At 39.2% G+C, this 22,674-nt stretch overlaps 2 protein-coding genes across 6 annotated transcripts in view; both read left to right on the plus strand.

Annotated features, from left to right (window-relative positions):
• The window catches only part of LOC113946649 (atherin-like), an 11,459-nt gene extending 4,406 nt beyond the window's left edge, over positions 1-7,053 (plus strand). The window contains exon 3 of the mRNA XM_027642250.1: positions 6,960-7,053. Coding sequence (XP_027498051.1) covers positions 6,960-7,003 — 44 coding nt within the window. The 3' untranslated portion in view covers positions 7,004-7,053. The remainder of the gene's footprint in view (positions 1-6,959) is intronic.
• KMT5B (lysine methyltransferase 5B) overlaps positions 6,879-22,674 on the plus strand; it is a 21,796-nt gene continuing 6,000 nt past the window's right edge. Inside the window, exons 1-7 of one of the 5 annotated variants that reach the window (XM_027642155.1) lie at positions 6,879-7,196; positions 8,032-8,179; positions 18,094-18,259; positions 19,475-19,584; positions 21,447-21,613; positions 22,262-22,281; positions 22,465-22,601. In XM_027642155.1, coding sequence (XP_027497956.1) covers positions 7,043-7,196; positions 8,032-8,179; positions 18,094-18,259; positions 19,475-19,584; positions 21,447-21,613; positions 22,262-22,281; positions 22,465-22,601 — 902 coding nt within the window. In that variant the 5' untranslated portion in view covers positions 6,879-7,042. Of the gene's footprint in view, positions 7,197-8,031; positions 8,180-13,299; positions 13,322-18,093; positions 18,260-19,474; positions 19,585-21,446; positions 21,614-22,261; positions 22,282-22,464; positions 22,602-22,674 lie in introns of those variants that run through there. The other 4 variants (XM_027642154.1, XM_027642157.1, XM_027642158.1 and 1 more) reach the window with 4 other exon arrangements.

Genomic DNA, 22,674 nt, shown 5'->3' on the forward strand with positions numbered 1-22,674 from the left:
GCGAACGCCAGAGGGCAGCACAGCGGGCGGGGGCGGTGCCGCCCGGGCCGGGGCCGGGCCCGCGCCCCTTCCGCCCGGTCAGCCCGGCTGCCGTGCCAGGAGTTTCAGGTCTGGTTGGAGTGACCCTCCCGGGCTTGCCTCAGTTTGCTGGACATCCCTGAGGTCTTGGGTTGTCTATTATTATTATTATTATTATTATTATTATTATTATTATTATTATTATTTTGTGTGTGTGATTTTTTCATCGGGGAATACAAGCTTTCAAGGAAGGGGGTAAGGCGAGTCTTTGTCCAACATCTGTGTCTCAAACTTTAACGTCAAGTTGCCTCCAAGGCGTTACTCTCGGAAGCATTAAAAGCGTGGGGTGAACGGAGGCGGGCGGAGAGTACGGGGTGTTTTGTTGAGGTGTGTCACAGGCAGCGTGAGAACCTGAAATGTAGAACTTTGTGGAGTTTTCTAGTGTGTTGGATTCAGGCAACACGTCTCAGGACAAGAGGACATAGTCTTAAGCTGCACCAGGGGACGTTTAGATTGGATATCAGGAAGCATTTCTTCACAGAAGGGGTTATTAGATGCTGGAACGTACTGCTCAGGAAGGTGGTGAAATCACTGTCCCTGGAGGTGTTTAAGGAAAGACTGGATGTGGCACTTAGTTGTATGGTCTGGTTGACAAGGTGGTGTTTGGTCATAGGTTGGACTCGATGATCTCAGAGCTCATTTCCAACCTAATGGATTCTGTGATTCTGTGTTATGAGATGGCAATCTGATCGAAGTGTTTAATAGGGTAACTATAAATACACAGTGTGAGGTTTTAATCACTGAGGTTAAAATGTATTGTAGGATAAGTTCACACGGAGCTATGACTTGTTTCCATAATTTAGTCACTACAGCTCTGGATGCACCCGCTTCAGTTTTCATTAAAACTGAACTTTTCTCTTGAGTTTTCTGACATTTCTTCCTTGCAAGTAACAATGTGTGAAGAAATCAAGGCTTATTTGATTGAAAAGTGAGATTTTATTGGTTTTTATTTTAATCAGGCTATTTTGTTATTAGGACCAGATAGACACAGAAATCTCTGCTTTACACCCATTGGAGCTCACAAACTGGAAAATCAGATTTATTTAAAGCAGTTGCTAAATGTATTGCATATTAAATGAACGAGTAGGATGATGTGTCCTTGTATACTCAGTAACAGGACTCATCAAGGCTCTTGAATACTTGTTTTGCTCTGTTAGCACTATCCTGTTCCAGGACTACAATTCCCAGTATGCTCTTCACTTCAAACAGCACTGTGCTTTAAAGCAACAGACAGTTCAGTTAACATAGTAAGTGTGAGGTGGGATAGTTCTGTGCTCGGCAGTGAATCCAGAGCTGTGATTTGAGAATGCAGAGCATTTGGGTGAAGTCCCAGCTTCAGTACTCCTGACCACTTCCCTGACCCTGTGTGTTCCCCCTGCCCCACAGTATCCTCTTGTGCCACAGTTCAAGGCAGCACCGTTCAGGCTTCACTGACTCCCCCCTTGCTTCGGTCACCGAACCATTGGAGTCACTTTGCTCCGTATTTGTTTTGTGGGCACAGAGGGAGGATGGCATGGAAGTGGGCACAAGAGTTGAGGAAGCAGCAGGGGGCTGCTTTTGCTGTTAATGCTGGCTTGGCATCTTCACTGAACTGTTTGCTAAAGCTGTGGTGGGACTGCCCTGAACTGAAGCTGTGTAAGTCATGTTGCTACAGACACACACAGGTAAATTGGCTTGTGGAGACCTGAACTCTAGAGTTGGTGGAAACGTCTGTGTGAATTGACAAGCAGGAGGAAGGAGGTTCTCCCTCTCCTGGAAGCAGTGAGGTTTTGGATTGTCTCTATGAACGTCTGCTGGAGTTGTTGCAGTCAGCTGGGGGGATCCCACAGGCTTCAGGGAACTTTGCTTAGCCAGTTACTCAGCTTCACCCGGAGAGGGCACCAGGTGGAGGACATGGAGGGGCAGAGGAGCAGGGGCAGGAGCTGCTAAAGCACTTTTGTGTGTGTAATTCCCTCTCTGCCACTCACTTGCGCTGGTACTGGATTGTTTCTGTGCCTGCATTGTGCTTGGATTAGTATCCAAATTGACACACACAAATCATGTGGCTGCAAAAGAACTGGCACAGGAGAAGGGGGGAGTGTACAGACTGAGCTGCTGGTGGGAGACTGAAGCCTGGGTTTGGGTCAGTTTAGGATCCATGTTTGCTTTCACAAACCTGCATCCTGGGGCTGCAGTTCCGTGACAGTGTGTCAAAACTGGCTCAGGTCAGTTCAAAATCTTGCAGCCTCCCCAGTGCCACTGTTAATCCACGTACAGTTCTGCACAGAGCCTGTTCTCAGAACTAACTAGCTGAAAAGAAACACTCAAAAAACAGGTTTTTTTTTCTGAGGGTCCAATTTACTGAGCATTCCAATTTACATCCCAAGGGCAGTAACCAAAATAAGATTTGAGGCTGTTTTGAATAACTCCCTAAAGTTGTGCAAAGTTTCATTCAGCTTTGATTTTGATCAGTCTTTTTTACTCTGGTGATCCTGTAGGAAAACTACTTGCATAGTTTTGCTCTGCTTCCCAAATTCAAAGCTCTGTTGCTTTTTGTAGAGCTATCCATAATGAAACCCACATCTTTCCTCTTGATATCACTGATTTGTCCAGAAGGGCTGAGGCTGCCATCAGTGAGTCTTTTGGGTTTGTTTTTCTGTGTGTCTTATATTTGCTTTAGGCCACTAATAAACAAAAAAGGCAAGCCAAAATTTAGGTGTTTGCGTTCTCAAAAAATATACTGAGAAACCATATTTTAGGAGGAGGTCCTTTGCCTGCCTGTGTACTGGAGACCATGGGAAAGGGGAGGATGACCCTGCCTGTTAGTAAAACCTCCCGACCCTAGTGTCTTTGCTTGTGTCCTGGAGAAGGATGAACAAAATCCACTGCTTATCTTAGAAACTGTCCCTGTTCTTTAAGTAATAAATACTTATATGCAAAGAACTATGTTATGGAAGACTAAAATAATTTACACTTGAATTTCTTATAGTAACCAGTGTTGTTGTTGCTATGGTTTAGAGTTTTAATGATTTGGTTTTGTGCAACTTTTTTCCCCCTCACAACAAGAATTTTCTGAATTGATAGATTTCACAGATGAGAACCCAAAATCCAGGAGGCTCAGACAACTTTTGAGATACATTTTAACAGCCACAGACTTTCTTTATTCAAATTCATAGGGATTTACTACACTTCCCTGTATAAAAGGACTAAGGCTTTCCAAATGGAATATAAATCTGAATGATACTGTTTAATCAGTCTGGCAGACACTTGTGGGTAACTCTGGCTTTGTGAGTATCTTGGGTGATGGCAGCATTAATGGTGTTTGTGCTTCAGTTGTTGATTGGTGCTTCCAAATGTTACTGAAATGCAAATAATGCCCAGAAAGCGTGTTAATGGATTTAATAAATTTAAATACAGGTAAAGGAAACTTGAGTTTTCATCGTGGAGAGTACTGTTAAAATGAAATGCCAGATACCTCAGTGAGAGGTGCTGAATGCAATTGAGCCAAATATTGGCATTTGAGGAAACATACCTGTAAAACTACTGTAATAGCATTATAAAAAGCAGTGTAATTATAAGGAATAGTGGTTAAAAATGTAAAGAGTAGGGTTAAAACAGCAGTGTGGACATTTACTTTGAAGTAAAAAAGGTCCCTTGGAAGCTCTAATTGTGCTGGTAAACTTAGCAGTGTAGATAAACCTGAAGTCATAAGTGGTCCATATGTGGTGTTATATTTTTGATGGCAGAGCCCTGTAGCAAGCATTTCGAATTATGTGGTGGTGTAAGTGTATTTGATTTCTTTTTTTCAGTAGGAAAGATAGTGTTCATCTCTTGCTTTTCTCCCTCAGTTCCTAAAGGACTTCTCAGCATGAGTCTGATGTAGAAAGTAGTGAGAGCAAATCACATCTGAAGATGTATGAAAGATCACATGGTGGTGATGAGTGGGGCGTCTCTTGCTCCCTTTTAGGTTTTCTGTTGGTATTAGCAGCTGTGACATTCACAGGGAAAAGAATCCTGTCTTTTGATTCTGGCTTTCGATATCATCTCTTGAAAGCAGTGTTTGTGTATTGAGAGAAGGAATCACAGAATCACAGGATGGGTCAGGTTGGAAGGGACCACAGTGGGTCATCTGGTCCAGTCTCTGCTCAAGGAGGGTCATCCTAGAGCACATGGCACAGGGTTGCATCCAGATGGTTCTTGAATGTCTCCAGTGAGGGGAACTCCACACCCACTCTGGTCAATCTGTTCCAGTGCACAGTCACCCACACAGTAAAGAACTTCTTCCTCATATTCAGGTGGAATTTCCTGAGCATCAGTTTCTGCCTGTGGCCTCTTGTCTCTGAACAGAGGGGGAAGAAGCACACTTGAAGTCTTCAAGTTGGTAATTTGGCTGCTATTAGAAAATAAAAGGCAGCAATAGATGGAGACAAAGGTTTTCTTGCTCATTAGGCTGCCGGGCTCAAACAAATAATGATTTTTCATTAGAATTTTGCTGGGCTTCACTAAATTATTTAATTTTGCTTGAGGAGGACTTATGTTGCTGTATATATCAATCTATTTTGGAGCTTAAGGAAGTGTTTCTCCTAATGTTTAGTATAGTTTGAGTATTCTCCTATGGCCACATTGCTTCTTACCTTTTGTACCTTTCTTGTCTCTACTGTTATTGGTTAAGCAGAGGTGTGTTAGCACAGACAGTACTCACCCTCCCCAGCTGGACTTGCGAAAGATGGGTTTCTTTCTCAGTGCAGAAATACCTTTCCTTCAGCCAAAAGTGTAGCTACTGTATCTGTTAGTTATCAGGAACAATACCCTATGGAACATTTTCCCTCAGATTGTTGAATATAACACAGTATTCTACAATTAGACTTCATGGTAGACTTCATTCACCTGTACTGCCCTTGAGCTGTAGCACACCACAGGGTGGAGTTCAGTCCTGGTTTACAAAGACACCAAGACTGAATTTAGTGCAAGTCTTTAATGTAGTTTTGTTTTAATGCTCTTCATTACCACTATTACAAACAGGGAGTGAGGCTTAGTTAGAGTCTATAGATCTGTAAAATGAATAGATTGGGAAACAGGAAAAGGGAAGTTTAAGAGTGAGTTTGTCATTAAGTGTTTACATGATGGTCAGTCAGTGACAGATCTTCACAGGGTTGGTCTTCTGAGAGAAGGTGGGATGCTTAACAGGAAAGTTTTGATTGGTTGTTTGGTTGTTTTTGGGTTTTTGTTGGTGGTCTTTTTTAGATGTGTGTTATCAGGCAAGCTCTGTGAAGAAAAAAAACCCAACCTATCCAAGGATTTTCTTGGAGGTACTCTGTAAAAGTGTCTGCTTCTGCATATAGCTGAATACAATGAATAGAGTTTTCCCTAGAAAATTTTAAGTTTCTGGCTTCTATTAGGCTTTGTCTGATAACTTCCTAAAGAATTTTGTCAATTTGCAGAGTGACTTTTGCACTTTGTTGATAGGCTTTACTGTCTTTCTGTGACAATTTGTAAAAGGGTCTAAGATGTGTAGATTTCTGGGTCACATGTTCTAGTAAGATGTTTGAGCCAATGCATCTGTTAATATGTGATACACTTGTCTCTACTGTTTTCTCTAATTACCTCAATCTTCTGAATTTCTGTAAGTAACTCATTTACCAGTCATCTGGCCATAAACGTTTCTGTAGTTTTCAGTGGCTGGATCACATAGGTGTCTAACAGAAATCTAGTAATTCACTACTCTTACCTGATTAAAAGCAGAATTTCTACAAAAGACAGTATTTCAAACATCTGTTAGTTTGTTGCGACATCGTTCCACCAGATTGAAATGCCTTTTACAATATGCCTGTTACCTGCTGTGAGCAGAGCACTGACATTCTTTTTATAATTACAGTAAAGTGAAAAGGCTCAATTTATTTCTTTGTGAGGAAGCAGCGAGGAGGGTGAATTAAAATCAAGTGAATTACTAATGCATAAATGCAAAAATAACTGTGTAAATCAGCGTCAGATTTTTTCCTGCAAGTTGTACAGAGTGAGGCACAACTGTGTACAAAAACATTATTGGCTTTCTTAGGGTTACTTATGCAAAAGACATTGAGACTGCTCACAAAAGATAGCATGTGCTTTGCTGGACATTTATGTACTGTGAAATTTCAACTCTACTTGTGACCCCACTTAGTACTGTCACCTTGAACCAGGTGTGTTGTGACTGTATTTTCTGTTATATGGAACAGTACAAATAGTAGCCGGGGTCCTTGAGGTCATCATTGAGGGTTTTTTGATCTCTGATTTTTAAATAAAGATTTTACATCTTTCCCCCACCCCATTCAAAAAATGTCTGCTTTCTAATTGGGTTTTTTCCCTTTGTTTTTCTAAACTGTGTTCATCTTTAGTTCTCGAAGGATGCTTTTAAATCTCATTCTTTGCTGTGGAGCTCTTAATAGGTCATGGGGTTTATTTATTAGGGGATATAATCCTAATTAGATATGTATTTGGAAGTACTCTGGGTTTGGAGTCACATAGCTCTGTGTGTGTTTATCTGTGTGTATGTGTGCTTGTACAGGTACATGTGTGTGTCTAGCCCAGCTCTTAGAAATTAAGTTGTCATTAGCAATTTATCAGCTTTAGAATTCAGTCTCTCCTACCAGTTGTCATTGTAAGTTGTAGGACAATACTTCACCTGTTCACAGTTCCATGTGCTAGGGCTAACGAACTGCTTCTTTTTTTCCTAATGCAAATGCAGATCACCACCTTTTTTCCTCCCTTTCCCCACTTTTTTGTATTATTATTATTATTATTATTATTATTATTATTATTATTATTATTATTATTATTATGGGGTATTATTATTTTTGTTAAAATCTGTGTCTCGGAAACAGTTTCCCAGTAAGTTCTAATCGTGTTTGTTTTACTTCCAGTAGGAATTGGAACTGAATTTATTCATCCACTTCTCCAAGCCTTTTGAAAAGTGACTAAATGCAACTGAGTCAGACTGTCTGTGGGTATGAAGTGGCTGGGAGAATCCAAGAACATGGTGGTGAATGGCAGGAGAAGTGGAAGCAAGTCGTCTAATGACCACGCGCAGACCAAATTGCAGCATGCGGGAAAGGAGAATCCAAAGACAGGCAAAAACGGGGTCGAGAGAAGATCAAGCAGATGTATGTACATGTTTATGCTGCTTAGTGCTGTATGTGATAAATTAATCAGTTTGCAAGTCATGCTTCTGTCTTATCTTAATTCATCGGGGAGGTCTGCAGTCAGCATGGAGCTAACATCACAAGTCTTATTTATGTTTGTGGTTTTTGGATGGGTTAACTCCCTTCAGATCAGTTTAAAAGTTAAGTAAGAATAACTGGGTGTAAATTAATTTTGAACTCATATAATTATAAGATACATGGTTGGCCCTAAGTAAAAACAAGTATGATTTGAAGTGGATAACATAATTTGAAGTACTAGCCCAACTTCTGGTGAATGCGCTTGTAGAAGGAAACGCCATTTTTTAATGAAGTCCCATACATCCATATCACTGTGAAATGACTTTAAGGAATATGGGGGTTTATTTTTGCTGTTGATCTGGGATGAAGGACTTAACACAAATTCAAAGTCCTAAGTCCTTTATTCAGATCTTGGGAAAGTCAGGTTTGAAATTTCATGTCTTCATCATGTTTATAGGTCAGAAATTTTAGAGGTAGGCGTGACTGAACTGTGTAGTCTGGAAAGATGCTTGTAGTTGGGGAAGGAAAGAGAGAAGGAAACCAAAATTAATTAACCCCATAAAATAACATTCTAAAATACTTTCTTCATTGGCTACTACCTAAATCATCAAAAGCAAGAGGGAAAAATTAGCTGCGCCTCTGCTTCTATAGGTATTTTATCATCTCCCTTAATCGTTTTATATTTTTTGCCTCCAACCTGTGGTTGTCTGTCCCCAAATGTTACTGGGCTTTGTAATGTCCCTTAGGTGATACCTAATTGATGCTCTCTTGTTCGCAGGTAGCGGTGCTTCAGGATTTGAGGGTCAAAGTCGTTATGTGCCTTCCTCTGGAATGTCTGCCAAGGAACTCTGTGAAAATGATGACCTAGCGACTAGTTTGGTTCTTGATCCCTATTTAGGTTTTCAGACACACAAAATGAATACTAGGTAACTTGTCTTTATATTTCTAGAAAAGAATTTGTCTTCTTAGTTGGAATTTCTTGCATGTTTAAGAAAGCGAAAAATGCCAATTTGTGAGTAGCTTCTGCCTTTAAAATGGTGTTGCATGCGAGACTGGAACTCAGCACTACAAATGCCCACTCTCACAGTGCTCCATCGTAGGTCTTTCCCTTAGCCTCACGTATCTGTGCTGTAGGGCAGGTTGCTACTTGGCACCATTTCCTGGCTGAAACAGTTAATTAATCATGATTTAAACCACTGGTCATTTGAAATGCTTCAAAGAGAGAAGCCACTGTTTGGTGACTTCTCTGTTTATTTCATATGCCTGGATGCCTTTTTTCCCGCCCCCCCTTTCTTACTCTTTACGACACCACAAGAAAGATGTAGTTCTGGAGCAGTTCAGTGTTGGTGCCACTTGATTCGAAGTTCTTGCAGACCCATGCTAAAGGAATTGCTACTCAGACATGTCTATATGTATAAGATAAATTTATGTGCCAACTGGAAACTCGCTTACCAGAATTTCACACACTTTTGCACTGTTACACATCTGTCTGAATACTTCTGGTGTAAATTCACGTGGTGGTCTCAGGGTTTAGTTGTTCGTGCTTCTCCCTCTTTTGCTGATGTACTACTGATGATAAGTATATTCTATAGAGCTCTACTAAGCTCTTGTTTGCATACAAGATCTGCATTGATAGCTTAATGGAAAAGCTATATCTAAATTAAAGTTTCTAAGGACTGGAATCAGGGGCTTATTAGTGTGCAGTAATAAGAGCTAGGGTTTTGAGGCAGCACATCTTGGGAAACAGACTGCTCAGCTCTTCAAACTATTGCTGTGACTATTTTTCAAGAAGGACAGTTTACCTGCACAGCACAGTCACATAACCACAGTGCCACTTAAGCAGATTTTGTGTGTGTGTGTATGCAACAAACTGATTGCTTCAAAAATGACTTTTAGATTAATTAGTGTTGTCACATTACCTAAGTGCTTGCTGTTATAACCTGACAGCATGAGTTGCACGTGAAATTTCAGCTGTCTGGTCCTAATAAATGCAAAGACTTACTCCAAAGAGATTTTTCTTTTTTTACTAGAGAGTGCAACATCCACCTTTAAGAGAATGTTTGAGTTCTTCCTGTTCCCTCCATGCTATTGGTTACAGTATCACATTGTGCCCAGTGTCCAGGTAGATATTTTTACAGTTTAGTTTGAAGAGTCTTTGTATTCTGATCAGTTAATCAAGCTAAATATATATGCTCAAAGGACTTTTTTGTTTTCTTGCACGAATGATAGTCTACACATTACACACAGGTAGTTAATTCTTAGGCTTTTTACAAAGGGAGTGATGTATTCATTCTTTAATAGTTGGAGAACCTACTGTCATAAATGGTGGTTTATGTTGATATGGTGTCAACACCTAAAATACTTCTTTAATTACTATTTTGAGCCAAAAGGCCACACAAAGACCATCATCCTGTGTTTCTTCCTTTCTCAGACTTGGAGAACAGTTACAGGCAGTCTTCAAGGAGAGTAGTTAATAGTCTTGGAGCAGTATGGGAAATACTTAGGTGAGGCTTACAACTACTAGAAGCACATCTGCTTGCCTCTTTCTTGTCCTAATGAGAGTTTCTGTTGCTGTAATGAATTAAAATAGAGGCATCAGCATAGTTCTTGTTTATCTTTTTGGTGCCGTGATGACATCTGCTTCTTACTGTGGCTGTGATGCTTAGATTACCCTTCTTCCATCAAGTAAACTGTAGTCTTTCTAGAGCTCCTAAGATTTATTGTTGTTTTTATGGCTTTGAGGGAAGGTGGGGGGAAGGCAAGTGTGAAAAACTAGACTCTTTCCAAAATGCCAGACGCCAGTACCCAAATACTACGATGTAGTAGAAATAAAGATTTACAGCTTATGTTTGGGCATCTTGGGCTTCAGTGGGATGGAGTCATATTAGTTACATAGTTTTTGTATTGAGGCGTGCTTAACATAAAACAGCCATTTATGGTGGCAAGCAAGTATTTCATGTTCCCCTGTTCTGATTTGTGAAAGTGCCTGTGCCACCATTCTGCTGTGCTGTTGGAAACACAGAAGAGGTTTGTATTTTTGCAAGTAGCAGCCCAGGATAAGTTGATGACCACTTAATGAAGTTGTACTTCACCTTACCTCTGCGGGCCAAGTCTGCATTTTTCTCTGTATGAGTGTTTTTCTGTACAAGCACTTTTTCTACTTCATTCATTCTTCTAGTTGAAGAGTTTGTGAACTTGATTTGTCCAGAGTATATTGATTAGAGGAAAAAAACCTTGTAGTAAAGTATCTAGATTGCTGTTGAAATGTCTTTATACTTCATCTTCTTTATAATGAATTAGTGATCTGGTGTGATGGTGACGAGAACTTGATTGTTATTTTACTTGTTGTTTTGTGGGAATTTTTGGGGTTTTGGTGAGTTTTTTTCTGGGGGGGCATAAAAATGAAGTCCTGCAATTCCTGAATACTGTCCATCTTGGGAACTGGGCTATTAGCTCTGGAAGCTGTCGAGTCAGGAATGTCTGAAAGAGCAGAAGACTAGTTCTCAAAAGATTGCAATTGAATCCCCCAAAGTGTTTGTCCAATGTTCCTCTGAAATGTCTTCTTGTCACCAGGGATTTGATGGACAGCATAACATGTAGCTCTGGAAATGTCTTCAGTGGCTGTACCCAAAAGTAATTTTTTTCATTGTCTTAGATTTCTAAGAGGAAGCAGGTTTTTTTCAGAGCTTCCAATCCTCTTTACATGCTGAGTTGTCATTCTTTCATCCAGTTGGTGGCTCTTATCTCCACAGCAGTTAATAGAAGAAATCCCATATCTTAGGTAGTATGTTCTTGTCAACTATAGCTGTTCTAAGAGGTTTCGTTGCTTCTTGTACAAATCCTGTTGTATCAGGACTTATTTGGTTGGGTTTGTGCTGAAAACAAAACTCATTTTGCAAACTATACATCCTAGGTTGAAGGTTGTCAAACACTAGAGATTAAAACTGACACTTGTAAAAAGTGAAGTGAATTCTTGCCTATCTTACCATCTCTTATTTTCAGATGCTTTTCCCTAGGCTCAGCACCGAATCTTGAAATTGCATGATTTAATGGCTAATCTGCTCCTTACTGTCTCACATATGAAGTGTTAGTATTTAAACCTTAAGCCAGACTTCTGATCTTACTGCTGCTGTTAACAATCAGTGTTGTTTCCTGGTTCCTTAAAGCACCAGCATCATGCTAGGGAATACTGAGAGCAGTTCCAATGTATTTCTAGGTTTGCAAGTGATTTAGGAAGTCAAATACATTGTGGTCTGTTCTAGGAGAATCTAAGGGTGTTTTTTACCTCCATATTGCTGCTTTTTGTGACGTTACAAACTGGTGTGGGGTGGGTGATCTTGTCTGATAACACGGGACGAAAGGACCAAGCTTTGAGAATTTCCATGTTTCCCACTGCAAACGTAAAGTGCTCAGGGATGATGTAGAGGAAGCAGCTGTCTCTCAACACTGCATCAGGAGTAGTCTCTGACTTTGGTATAAACAATCATTCCTGAATTTGACAGGGTACACCACACTTCGTCCCTTAGAGTCATCATTGAGCAACAAAGCCAAAAAAAGACAAAGCAGTTCCATATCACTTGCGTTTAAGTGTGCTGAATCTCTTCTACATTCTTCATCTCATTTCAGTATAATAATTAATCTTATTAATTTCATCTTGATTGGGGTTTGAAGGTTGAAAAAGTTGTGTGAATTCTGCTAAATAAGATCTTGTGGCCGTATAGTTCAGCGTTGTGGTGCTATGGAGATGCTGGGTTAGAGGGACAGAGCTCTTATGTGGTGACAACCTGTTTCACACTGAAGCTTTTACATTTTTCAGACTGCAGTGTCTGTGTACTTTGCAAAATTATTTTTTGTTTGATTTTTGTGTAAAATCTACTTTCTCTGGGTTTTTTAGATTATTTTTACTGGTAACTTAATTCAATAAAGTCCTTTACCTTGCTTCTGGTTGTCTTCCTTCACTGTGTGTAATCACACAGTGATCACGTTGGAATCAACTGTTTTGTTGAAACCAAGATTTGTCTAATACCCTAAACAACCAAATGACACCCTACCCTTCAAACCAACACCCACCACTTACTTTTACATTTTTTTTAGTTGTACTTATAGCTTCAATAAAAATTGTTACATCTCCAAAGGATGGAGTGGCTTGCATCCAATAGACATGGTAACTGCTAAACTGAATTTACCATGTGGAGTGTCAGAATAGGAATGGGGGAGAGTGTTGGGGGCGAGGGGTTTTCATCCCCCATATTTATTGTAAAAAAGTATTTCTTATTAAGGAGAATGATATTATATAAAGAATTTTCTTTACTTCTGCCCTAGGCTGTATTGGGGTTTTGACCAGACCTGGTGTGTGTTTAGTGTTCAAGAAATTTAGATAACGGAGATTACTTTCTTCATTAAGATGCTTGTTTGAAATTTAGCCTTTAAAGAACATGAGGTCCCATGTGGAAGTACTGGTGATTAAAGGCAGAAAAAGTTGATCATAACTGATACAACCAGCTTTGAGGGAGGAAAAAAATACTCATACTACAGAGTTGAGCAGGAAAGAAGCCAAAATGTATGTTAATTAAATTTAGTTGTTTGCACTTATTTTAAATAGATGGTTTTCAAGTCTTGTTGTGCTGTCTTGAGTGCTTAACAGGCTTGCAGTTTAGCTTTTGTGCTCACTCTCTGCTACTGCGTGAATAGTAACTTGCTGTCTTTCCACAGCCACATAAATAGAAATATCATCCAGACAAGGTCCCTGTTGTTAAGAGGCTAATTGGATGATATGTTTTGATAAATTCACTCGTCTTGATGTTCCCTGGTCAGAAATTAAGAAACGGGTTTGGAAGTATAACTCTTTGTCGTGCGCTCCTGTGCTTTGTGGAGTTTCACTCTGGATCTCCTTCAGGATCAGTTTATCCTTTTTGTTCAAACTCACTGCTCTCAGTGACTGAGACTGAGCAAGGTGCTGTGCTTCTGAACTTACCAGAAACTCTCCTTTAACTTCCTTTATAGGCAAGCATCTCACTGACCTTTGGCTTTATACCTTGGAGTTTCAAGAGTCTTTAAGTACTCCCGAGGTAAGAGAAACTTGAGAGAGAAAGAGCTTTGCTTCCCCGAGCCATTTTCCTGTGTCTTCCTTATTGAGACCACATCAGTTTGCCCTTAGTTGGGATAAGATCATCTTCTGTCTGATTTTGAAACTGCAATAGCCACAGTTTTGTTGGATCTTGTTGACTAGGAAAAAACAAGTATTTTCTAGGGAAGTGTGAAAAGTTTCTGTTCTGCAGCTTGTGAGGAAGAAGGGCTATTATTATTTCTTTAAAGATAGTGTCATAGCTGGGTTTTTCATTCTTAGCTTACTTTTAACAACAGACTATTTTGTAGAAGATTTCATGTTCCATAAGACCTGACCCCTGAAGTTGTTCCTAGGGTGGCTCAAGGAATCTGTGCATATAAGCAGATTCAAACACTAAAGTGTCTTGTTCAGCTTCCCTTACAGAACTTAATAAAGGTACTGTTCACAGGAGCAAACCAGAAGTCTGCATAAACAATTCTGATTTTAGCCGTTTAAAGCGGTTTAGAGACTGGATTGGCTGGTTTGTTCGGTTGGTTTCCTTGTGCTCTCTCTCTCTCTCTTCTTTGAACTAGTTCTCCTGTTTTACCAACACTTAAAAGCCAGTTTCTTTGCCTCGTTTTCTATACATTTTGCTGTGGGGCCTTTTCAGGCTCTCTTCGTGGTGGAGCTCGAAAACAGCTGTGTAGACTCTTCCATCAGGTTTATAGGTTTTGGGGGGTTTATTGTCATGTGTAAATATGGAAGCCCTGTAACACCAAAATGGTAGGATTAAGATTGCTTCTCAAAACCAATTGGCTTTTTGGTTGCGAAGGACTAATAAAGAAACTGATAATAGAGTTACATAGTTTATATATAATACAGATAAAAAATTATACTCCTGGGACAAGTGAGGTATCTACCAGCAGACCCTCAAATTCTTAAAGAACACTGGGCTTCTACGCTTTCTTTTCTTCAGCGTCTCAAATCAGAAGGTACCTTCTAAAGTATATATGGAGATACACCTGTGAAAGACTGAAGCTTTCATGAGGAGTCTGCACTGCAATATTCTGAATTTGCTTGTAAACTTTATATGCTCTCAGTGCAGTTTACATACACTGTTGAGCTCCGAACAACTCACTAACTCAAGCTCAGGGTGCACAGTGTCATTCTGTTTCACCTGATTTGGGAACCCTTGAAGTGAAATGTTGTACATCATGTTGTTTTCCAGCATCTTCCAGTGTATTTGTGGACACTTTTTGCTTATTTGGATTCCTGCTTATCTTTTCTCGTTATCTCTGTTTTGTCACCTTGTAAGTGCATCGTTTTGATAGAGGTGCTGCAGGAGGTCCCTTGGTATTGATTTTTGAACCCTTGGGTGCAGAGAATCATGTTGTTTAAAAAACTCAGTTCCTGTTTGAAATGCCTGACATACAGTGCAGCATTCATCTGACCTTATAATGTTTGGGGGCTTGTACAGTCTCTTCACCCCCTTCTTGTTTCCAGCCACCTTTTTGGCCTTTTCAAGACTTCGGCATACACTAACTGTTCTACTTCTTCGAAATGGTGTTACTTGAGTTTCTGCTAATCATTTAAAGGAGTGCCACCAGTAGTGTAGAATGCCTGAGACAGGAACCCAAAGAAACACCTACTGAGTGTCAGCCGTGGAGGTATGTGGGTGACTTTTCAAGGGTTGAGGCCAGGTTCCGAGCTGCCTAAGGTGGCTGGTCATGTAGATGTTGACTCAGCCTCTGAGAATGGGAGGTTGTTAGAAACCTGAAATATACACATCACTTTGGGGCTGTACAATGTGCTTCTAATTGCTAGAAAATATAGGGTGTTCATTTGTTTTTTGTAGGTCTTGAGAGCCACTGTCAAGCTTGACATCTGCCCTGTTTTGTTTTTTTCTCTTTATTTTTTTTCCCCACTGGGGGTTCAGTTGGATAGCTTTCTTCCCACTGGTGGTTGACTTGGGATACTGTTTTCTTTAGCTAGCCTGTACCAAGCTCCTTGACGATAAACAAGTGTGATTATGTCTATCAGCACATACACTGCCTGTCTGAGGGGCTAATGCAATTTTGAATGTGGTGGCTTTTCCACCTGTCTTTGCTCCTGCAGGTCACATAGCTAAAAAAAATGGTGCATTTCAACATGTAATATATAGTGTAAGGGAGAGGGCAGTCATTCATGTAGCCTGGAAAGGACAGACGTAGCTGAAGACCAATTTTAGCTGTAAATCCTGCAGGTTTTTTCCTTCATGTAATGTTTGCAGATAAAAATGTAAGCAAAATGTTAACTCTTCATGTTTGTGCATATTCTGCTTCTCCTGGTATAAGTTTCCTTGATGGAAAAACTGTTTCTGATTAAAACTAAAAATGACAGCAGGTCATATTCTGAAACTAGTCAGGTTCAGTTCAGGCTATATGACTTCACATTCCCCTGATGTGTGAGGAAGGTCTGTGAGTTATGATTATCAAATCTGGGAGAAGTCTTTCTGGTTTTGGGAGAATAGAGATACTTCTGTATGTGACTGGCAAGTTGAGGGAGACTTTAGTGTGCTGCAGAACAAAAATAATGATGATCATGTCATCTGTAGAGAGTTTTCTTCCATGATACAGTCACAGCAGCTTGTTAGGCAGTTAGCTTTTTGGGGGGATGGGATAAGTATATTCCTTAATGAAGAACTTTTTTGGAAACTTCTTGACATGATTCATGCCACAGTTCTAAGTGGGCATCTGTTTCTTAACTGACTCCCATTTTGTTGTTATATCCCAGCCAGAAGAAAATTTACCTGTCTGCTCAGAACTCCTTACTGTGCTGTGTTCTCTGAAAACTCACAAGTTGATGCTGATAAATTTTGCTGTGTTCAAAAGTGTCTCAAAGGTTGCTTAGTCATTATATTACAAGGAAGTTTTTCTGAAGGAGAATGCAGAGAAGATTTATAAAAGCAGTAACATGGAACACTGATAACCTGCTGAAAGTGATGCTGCTGTTAGGAGGTCTGTCTTTATTGTATCAGGAGCATAAATACAGCACTTTCCTTCTAATGAAGGAAATTGAATCCTCATCATCATTGTTAGTTATTTCTTATTAGATTCTCAGCATCTTAAAAGGCGAAATAAAATTGAGAGTTAACACTTAAGGTATTTTGTTTCCTTCACACAAGTTGCATAGAAGCAGCAACTCTTACTTGGTCATTTGAAAAGAAGTTACTGCCAACATTCTAAGATAACAATAAGCCAATTTATGTGGTAATTTAAAAAACAGTATCAGTGAGGAAGTTGATGAGGTTTCCTTCCACCAACTTCAATAATTTATTTCCCCTTGTTTACTTTTGTCTTTGAATACCAACTTCATTTGCTAAGTAAGAGGAAATAAAATCAGCGTGGTAATGCACGTCAAGCAGCAAGTAATGGAACTTAGTCTTTCAGATTTACTCAAAAACTGTTAGTTTGTTTAGCTCTTCCGTCATATGTTGTGTAGGCAAAACATACAAATTGTAAAAAGATCTGCAGAAAACCATTTCTCATGACCCTAGAAAATTTTTATCTTTGTGAAGAGTCCCCTGGGGTGTGTCATACACTTAAAAGTACACACACCCAACCTCTGTCCCAAAACAGAGCATATATGGGTATGTGCTCAGTCAATTTATAGAGATTCAACATAATCTCTAATTAAGTGCTGCTTTCTCTTGGTGGTTTTGCAGCTCAAAATGGAGCTTCTGCTTCTGGCAGTCATGCAGGTTTTTTCTGTTACCTGGTTTTTTTACTGTTGAATATATGAAGGGCAGTTTCTCTTAAATTTCAAGCTTTGGGAAGAAGGTGGAATTCTCTGCTGATGTACAGGGGTTCATTTTCATATTTTACCTCCCCATGATTTTTCAGCTACTTGTTTCCTGTACCCGGTGTTTGGGGAAAAAAATTCTTACAACTGCATTAACTTGTGGAACCTTGATCTTCCACAGATGTAGGAGCTCTGCTGTGTCTTACCATTTATAGATACTTCTGTAGCCATTTAGAGGTGTGTTTTGTATGAATGCACATGTTAAGTTTGCATTCCACATAAACCTGTGTAGTGAATTTGTCAATATAATAATGTTTTGGGTTTGGCAGAAGTTGATTTGAAATCACTCAAGATAGTTGTGCGTTTTTTCTGTTTCGAGATTTCTTAGTCGGTCTTTTTGGTTGCACTGCCTAATTGTTTGCTCCCTGTTTAAAAAAAATCATGTGGCATGCGATGTTGTAGAGGGCTTAAATTTAAAATTACATATACCCACATACACACAACCCACTTACAAAAGCCAGTACTGTGTGCAGATCCCCTAATACCAACGTTAACTAGGAAACTTAACAGCATCCAGTTTATTTGCAGAATTTTTTTGCACAACCACTTTGAATGATAACAAATTTGTTAACTAAAGTTATACTGTTATTAAAAAAGTAACACTTTTATTATAACAGTTCTTTAGCTGCTTTGTTCCAAATAACAGGTGCTGAAAACAGGGAAATATTACTGTGCATTGGTTAACCTTATCAGAGATTTGTTTTGTAAATAAATCATGCTTGTTGACAGAATAGAGGATTTTAAAGGTTCCAGGTAGTATGCTTGGCTTTGCTGTACTTCTGCCCCTTCCTCAGGAAATGAGGACCTGTGATTTGAGTACCTGCTGGTCAGTCTCTTTATACTGGGAGTCAGATATTGATATGGCTAGCAAAAGAACTCTGTATTGTGAGTAACTGTAAGGAAGAATTGAGAATGATTGACAATGGACTGGAATAGCTTTATTCTTTATTTCAGATTTCGACCTATTAAAGGAAGGCAAGAAGAACTAAAAGAGGTGATTGAACGTTTTAAGAAAGATGAGCACTTAGAAAAAGCCTTCAAGTCCTTGACGTCAGGTGACTGGGCCCGGCACTATTTTCTTAACAAGAACAAAATGCAGGAAAGGTTGTTCAAGGAACATGTAGGTGTATTTGTAATTAATGTGCTTTTTCAGATGGTTGAAAGGCTAAGAAAACATAAAAATTTCTTAGGAATGTAGCAGTAGTAAAGCAGTCAATTGCTCCCTTACATGTTAATTGTTTGATTGTTTTTTATCAGAAACTTCCTTTGTTTTTTAAAGTCAACTAGACACACCCTCCCTTTTATTTTTGTCATTAACTTACAGTGCCATTTATTAATAGACATGTAAAAAGGAAGGTGAAGTTTTTCCCCCTTCATTGTTTGTTTTGTGGTTTGGTTGGGGTTTTTTTCATTTTTGTTTTTTGGTTGGGTTTGTTGTTTTGTTTGGGTTTTTTTTGCTTACAGCTATTTTTAATCAAATTGGGTGACAAAGGAAGGTAAAGGAAAAGGGAGGAACCTTGTTACCTCAAAATACCTCAGTTGTTTTGGTTATAGGGGCTTTATGTGGGAGTGTTATTCCTCTTCCTCCACTTACCATACCCCAAATCCATTTTGTATGTAACATAAAAGTTGTTGATTCTCAAAGTTCAAAGCAAGAAAATCATCTTTTTTTTTTTTTTTTTTTACTTAAGAAAAAAAAAGAAACTTCTTCAGGAATGAGTCCATTGTTTCCAGATACAATCAAAAGGAATTTGGCCTACTTTAGAGTGCACCAAATCTAGTAGTGTAGAAAAAGATCAGCAGAAAAAAACTCTGCTTTGTCAAATGCTTTTTGAGTAATACAACCACATTTCACCTGAAAAAAATTGATCCAACAGTCCCTGAATTCATTATCTAAATTTGTCGTGGAAGGAATATCTTTTTTTCAGGACTTCAAATAATAACATGGGTTCCTGTAGATTGTTAGTTCTCAGTGGTTCTTAAAGATTTGAGATTACTTGAATGCAACTATTCAGTGACTTTAAGGAAAAAAATTATCCATTTTCATTGGTTGGTCCAGTTTTGTACCATTCAAGGCATCTTGAATTTTCTTAAACTCTTTATATAGCCACATTACCCATGTGAGGATTCCTGCAAGTCGTTGTGAAGAAATAAGACCAACATTATGTGTGTAGCTAAAATGTACAGAGATGCATTTCAGCAGACAGGATCCCATTGCAATATCCATTTTGTGTGTGTTTTTGTGCAGTTCACTGGCTTTCACTATTTATATAAGAAGTTCCTCACTGCTTTTGTTTTGCTTGTAACAGGAAAATACTGGTTTTTTTCATTGCAGGTATTTATTTATTTACGAATGTTTGCAACTGACAGTGGGTTTGAGATCCTGCCTTGTAATCGGTATTCTTCAGAGCAAAATGGAGCCAAAATTGTTGCAACGAAAGAATGGTAAGAAATGCATTTACTGTTGCATTCTGTTTCTGTCAATTATTTTGAAAGACCCTAAAAAAGATATTAGAAAGTATGATTTAGAACTAAAACTGGAACCCATGAAATACAGTTCTGTATTGTTACTTGCAAATTGAATTTTGTGTGTGTTTTTGCTGAGTACTTAACTCAGGATACATGCCTCTGGAAGACATTCCTTTGTATATTTGGGCGTATCCATATAGTGTTCATCATACAAGTTTTTTTTTAATCTTGTTTTCAGTCAGGTAATTGTTTTCCTCTAGTCATGGGTTGTTGGCCTCCTGTGAGAAACATGACATTACGGTGGATTTGCAGCAAATTGTTGTGTGGGAAATGAGTTTTTTGCCTTCATGAAACAGGGGTGTTATTTGCATATTTTGATTGTCCAAGATAAATCTCTCTTGGAAACACAAAGTTGGAACCCCATTGTATTTCTGCATCTCATTTTGGAACATCTGAGTTTCATTATAAGCATATCCATGGCAACACCAGTAGATTCCAAGTTAATTCAGATTTTAAAATAAACTTACACACAAATTATGTTAGCTTTGCCTAGTGGCAGTACACGTTCACACCAGTGCATCTGAGGTGACGAAATGCTGTTATGTGCAGGCTAGGATGGAGTGGCTGGACACTGGGCTGGCAGCAACACAACCTCCACGTGTTGTTGAGTAACCTTTAAGTAGGCTGAGGCTAGTTTCTAACTCTCCATGACCATAGTTGAAAGTTCCACAATCAGGATACAACCCAAAAAAAAATACTGGTTGGTGATTTTTTTGTTTGAATTCACCCTTTGGCTGATTCTTGAAGCTTTGTAGGTAGGTGTGTTGGAAATGAATTAACTTTCCATGCTCAAATCTTGAGTGACCTGAGAGCAAGGAAGACAGGAAAGTTGCTTCTTAACCCTCTTGATATCTGGAAAACTATTGAGACTCAAACCTGATAGAGTTCTCAGCGTTCTCTGTCAGAGGAGACTTTTGCACCTGAAAGACTTGGCTTCTAGTGTGTGTCCCTCATGTATGTTTAGTATCTCCATATTCATCTGTGTCAGAGTAATCTGGCCCAAACATGGAATGGCCACTCTGAGGAGCAGTGGAAACAGTGCCCGTGCAGGGGAGCAGAAGTGGTGTGCTTCTTCCTAGGCTGAGCAGTCAGTGCCTCTGCTCTGTTCACGATGGCAGATGGGCTGCCTGCACACCAAGGCTTCCTGGATTTGTGGATTTTTGTTGGTGTGCGTCCTTCCCCCTTCCTCGGTCTGTTTCAACTGACAGCTTCATGCTGAAGATCTGCTCATGAGAGAGGAAAACATCTTGCTTGAATTCTGGCCTTTGTTCGAGTCAATACTGGGCCTCATTTAAGAAGCCATGGAGTTGTAAGCATTCTCATTGTGCCGGGTTTTCCTGGCCACAGGAAGAAGCATAGGAAACGCCAAGCAGGAGCAGCTGTAGGAAGTCAAAATATCTTAAGTGTCGATGGGGAGGGAGTGTACACAAATGAAAAGATCTCGCTTTTGGTTTTAACAACTGTAGAAGCTGAAGTAATCAGCTCTTACAGTTTCTTGCCTGCAGTCTCAGGAAATTGTAGAAACAATGATCATAATTGTTACTGACGTCAGATTTGATTAATTGATTCTATATAGTAGCATAAAAACATCTATTTCGAGTCTGGAAAAAAGTTATTCAGCCTAATATCCTGTCTCTCAGTGAATTAAAACATGAGGCTTATAGGGGTTGTGGAATGGTTTGTCAATAACAAGAAGTGTTTTGCAACTTTTCTTTTTGTGAAATTGTTTTGTAATTTTGACACGTGTATTCTTATTTCTGCTACTCTTTGCGCTAAAGGAAACGAAATGATAAAATAGAATTACTTGTGGGCTGCATTGCTGAACTATCAGAAATGGAAGAAAACATGCTGCTGAGACATGGGGAAAATGACTTCAGCGTCATGTATTCCACACGAAAAAACTGTGCACAACTGTGGCTTGGTCCTGCTGCATTTATCAATCATGGTGAGTAGTAAACATAGGAAGCATGTTAAAGGGCATAAGCAATTCTACTCAGAAGCATTAGTATATGTGAGCTGAATAACACAAGAACTTGGAGAAAAATGTCTGAATCTGACATACGGTATTACTGTAGGACAAAATCCTGTTGGGATTTTCCCAACCAGAGCTGATCAGCTGTGAACTGGGAAACTCCCAGAAGGCTCTAGGAAGTGATGCCTTCTTACTTGAAATCGATTTTGGAACTGACAGCTGAATTAGTGGGGCATATTGTGGGTTACCTTGAGTTCTTTGTGAACTTAGTCAACAGTAACATCTTTCTTAAGTAAACTTCTTATGCCTCTTTAACATTTTACACAGAAGTTTAGCGATTCAGGGAAAAGCAGGTAGGACTTAAGATAAATCTGTTCACCCTAAAGAGGAGGGAAACTGAACATTTGTGATAGAATAGGGAAGAACTCAGAAACCCAACTATGTCAAAACAGGTACCTTTTTGAAGTATGATTTTGTGCAATACTAACTTAACTCCCAATATTTAGTTGAGATTCTACAGTTATTAAAGTCAGAGTGAATCCTTACTTTAGATATCTACAACTATTCATGTTTCAGGTCTTATCCACAGTTAATTGACTTTATCTTTTGGACCTTTTTCAGATTGCAGACCTAACTGTAAGGTAAGCAAGAAATTAAAAGTAAATAAATAAAACACCCTGCTTTTTTGTTTTGTTTTGTTTTTCTTTGTCCCTGCAACTTTTCTTCCCTGACTGTTTTACTTTTATTTCTTACTCAGATACTATACAGCCTTAATGATTAACCTTATTTTTTACCTTTTCCCTTCCTGTCATCTCCTTCCCCAGTTTGTATCAACGGGCAGAGATACAGCATGTGTGAAAGCTCTAAGAGATATTGAACCTGGAGAAGAAATCTCTTGTTACTATGGAGATGGGTTTTTTGGAGAAAATAATGAATACTGCGAATGTTACACCTGTGAAAGGTATACATTGATGTAAATAGGTTTCATGATATATTTTGTGAAACTGGAAGTCCTTGATTATTAGTACTCAGAT

This window comes from Corapipo altera, unplaced genomic scaffold (assembly GCF_003945725.1).
Source record: "Corapipo altera isolate COAL_440 unplaced genomic scaffold, ASM394572v1 23b, whole genome shotgun sequence".
Taxonomy (NCBI): domain Eukaryota; kingdom Metazoa; phylum Chordata; class Aves; order Passeriformes; family Pipridae; genus Corapipo; species Corapipo altera.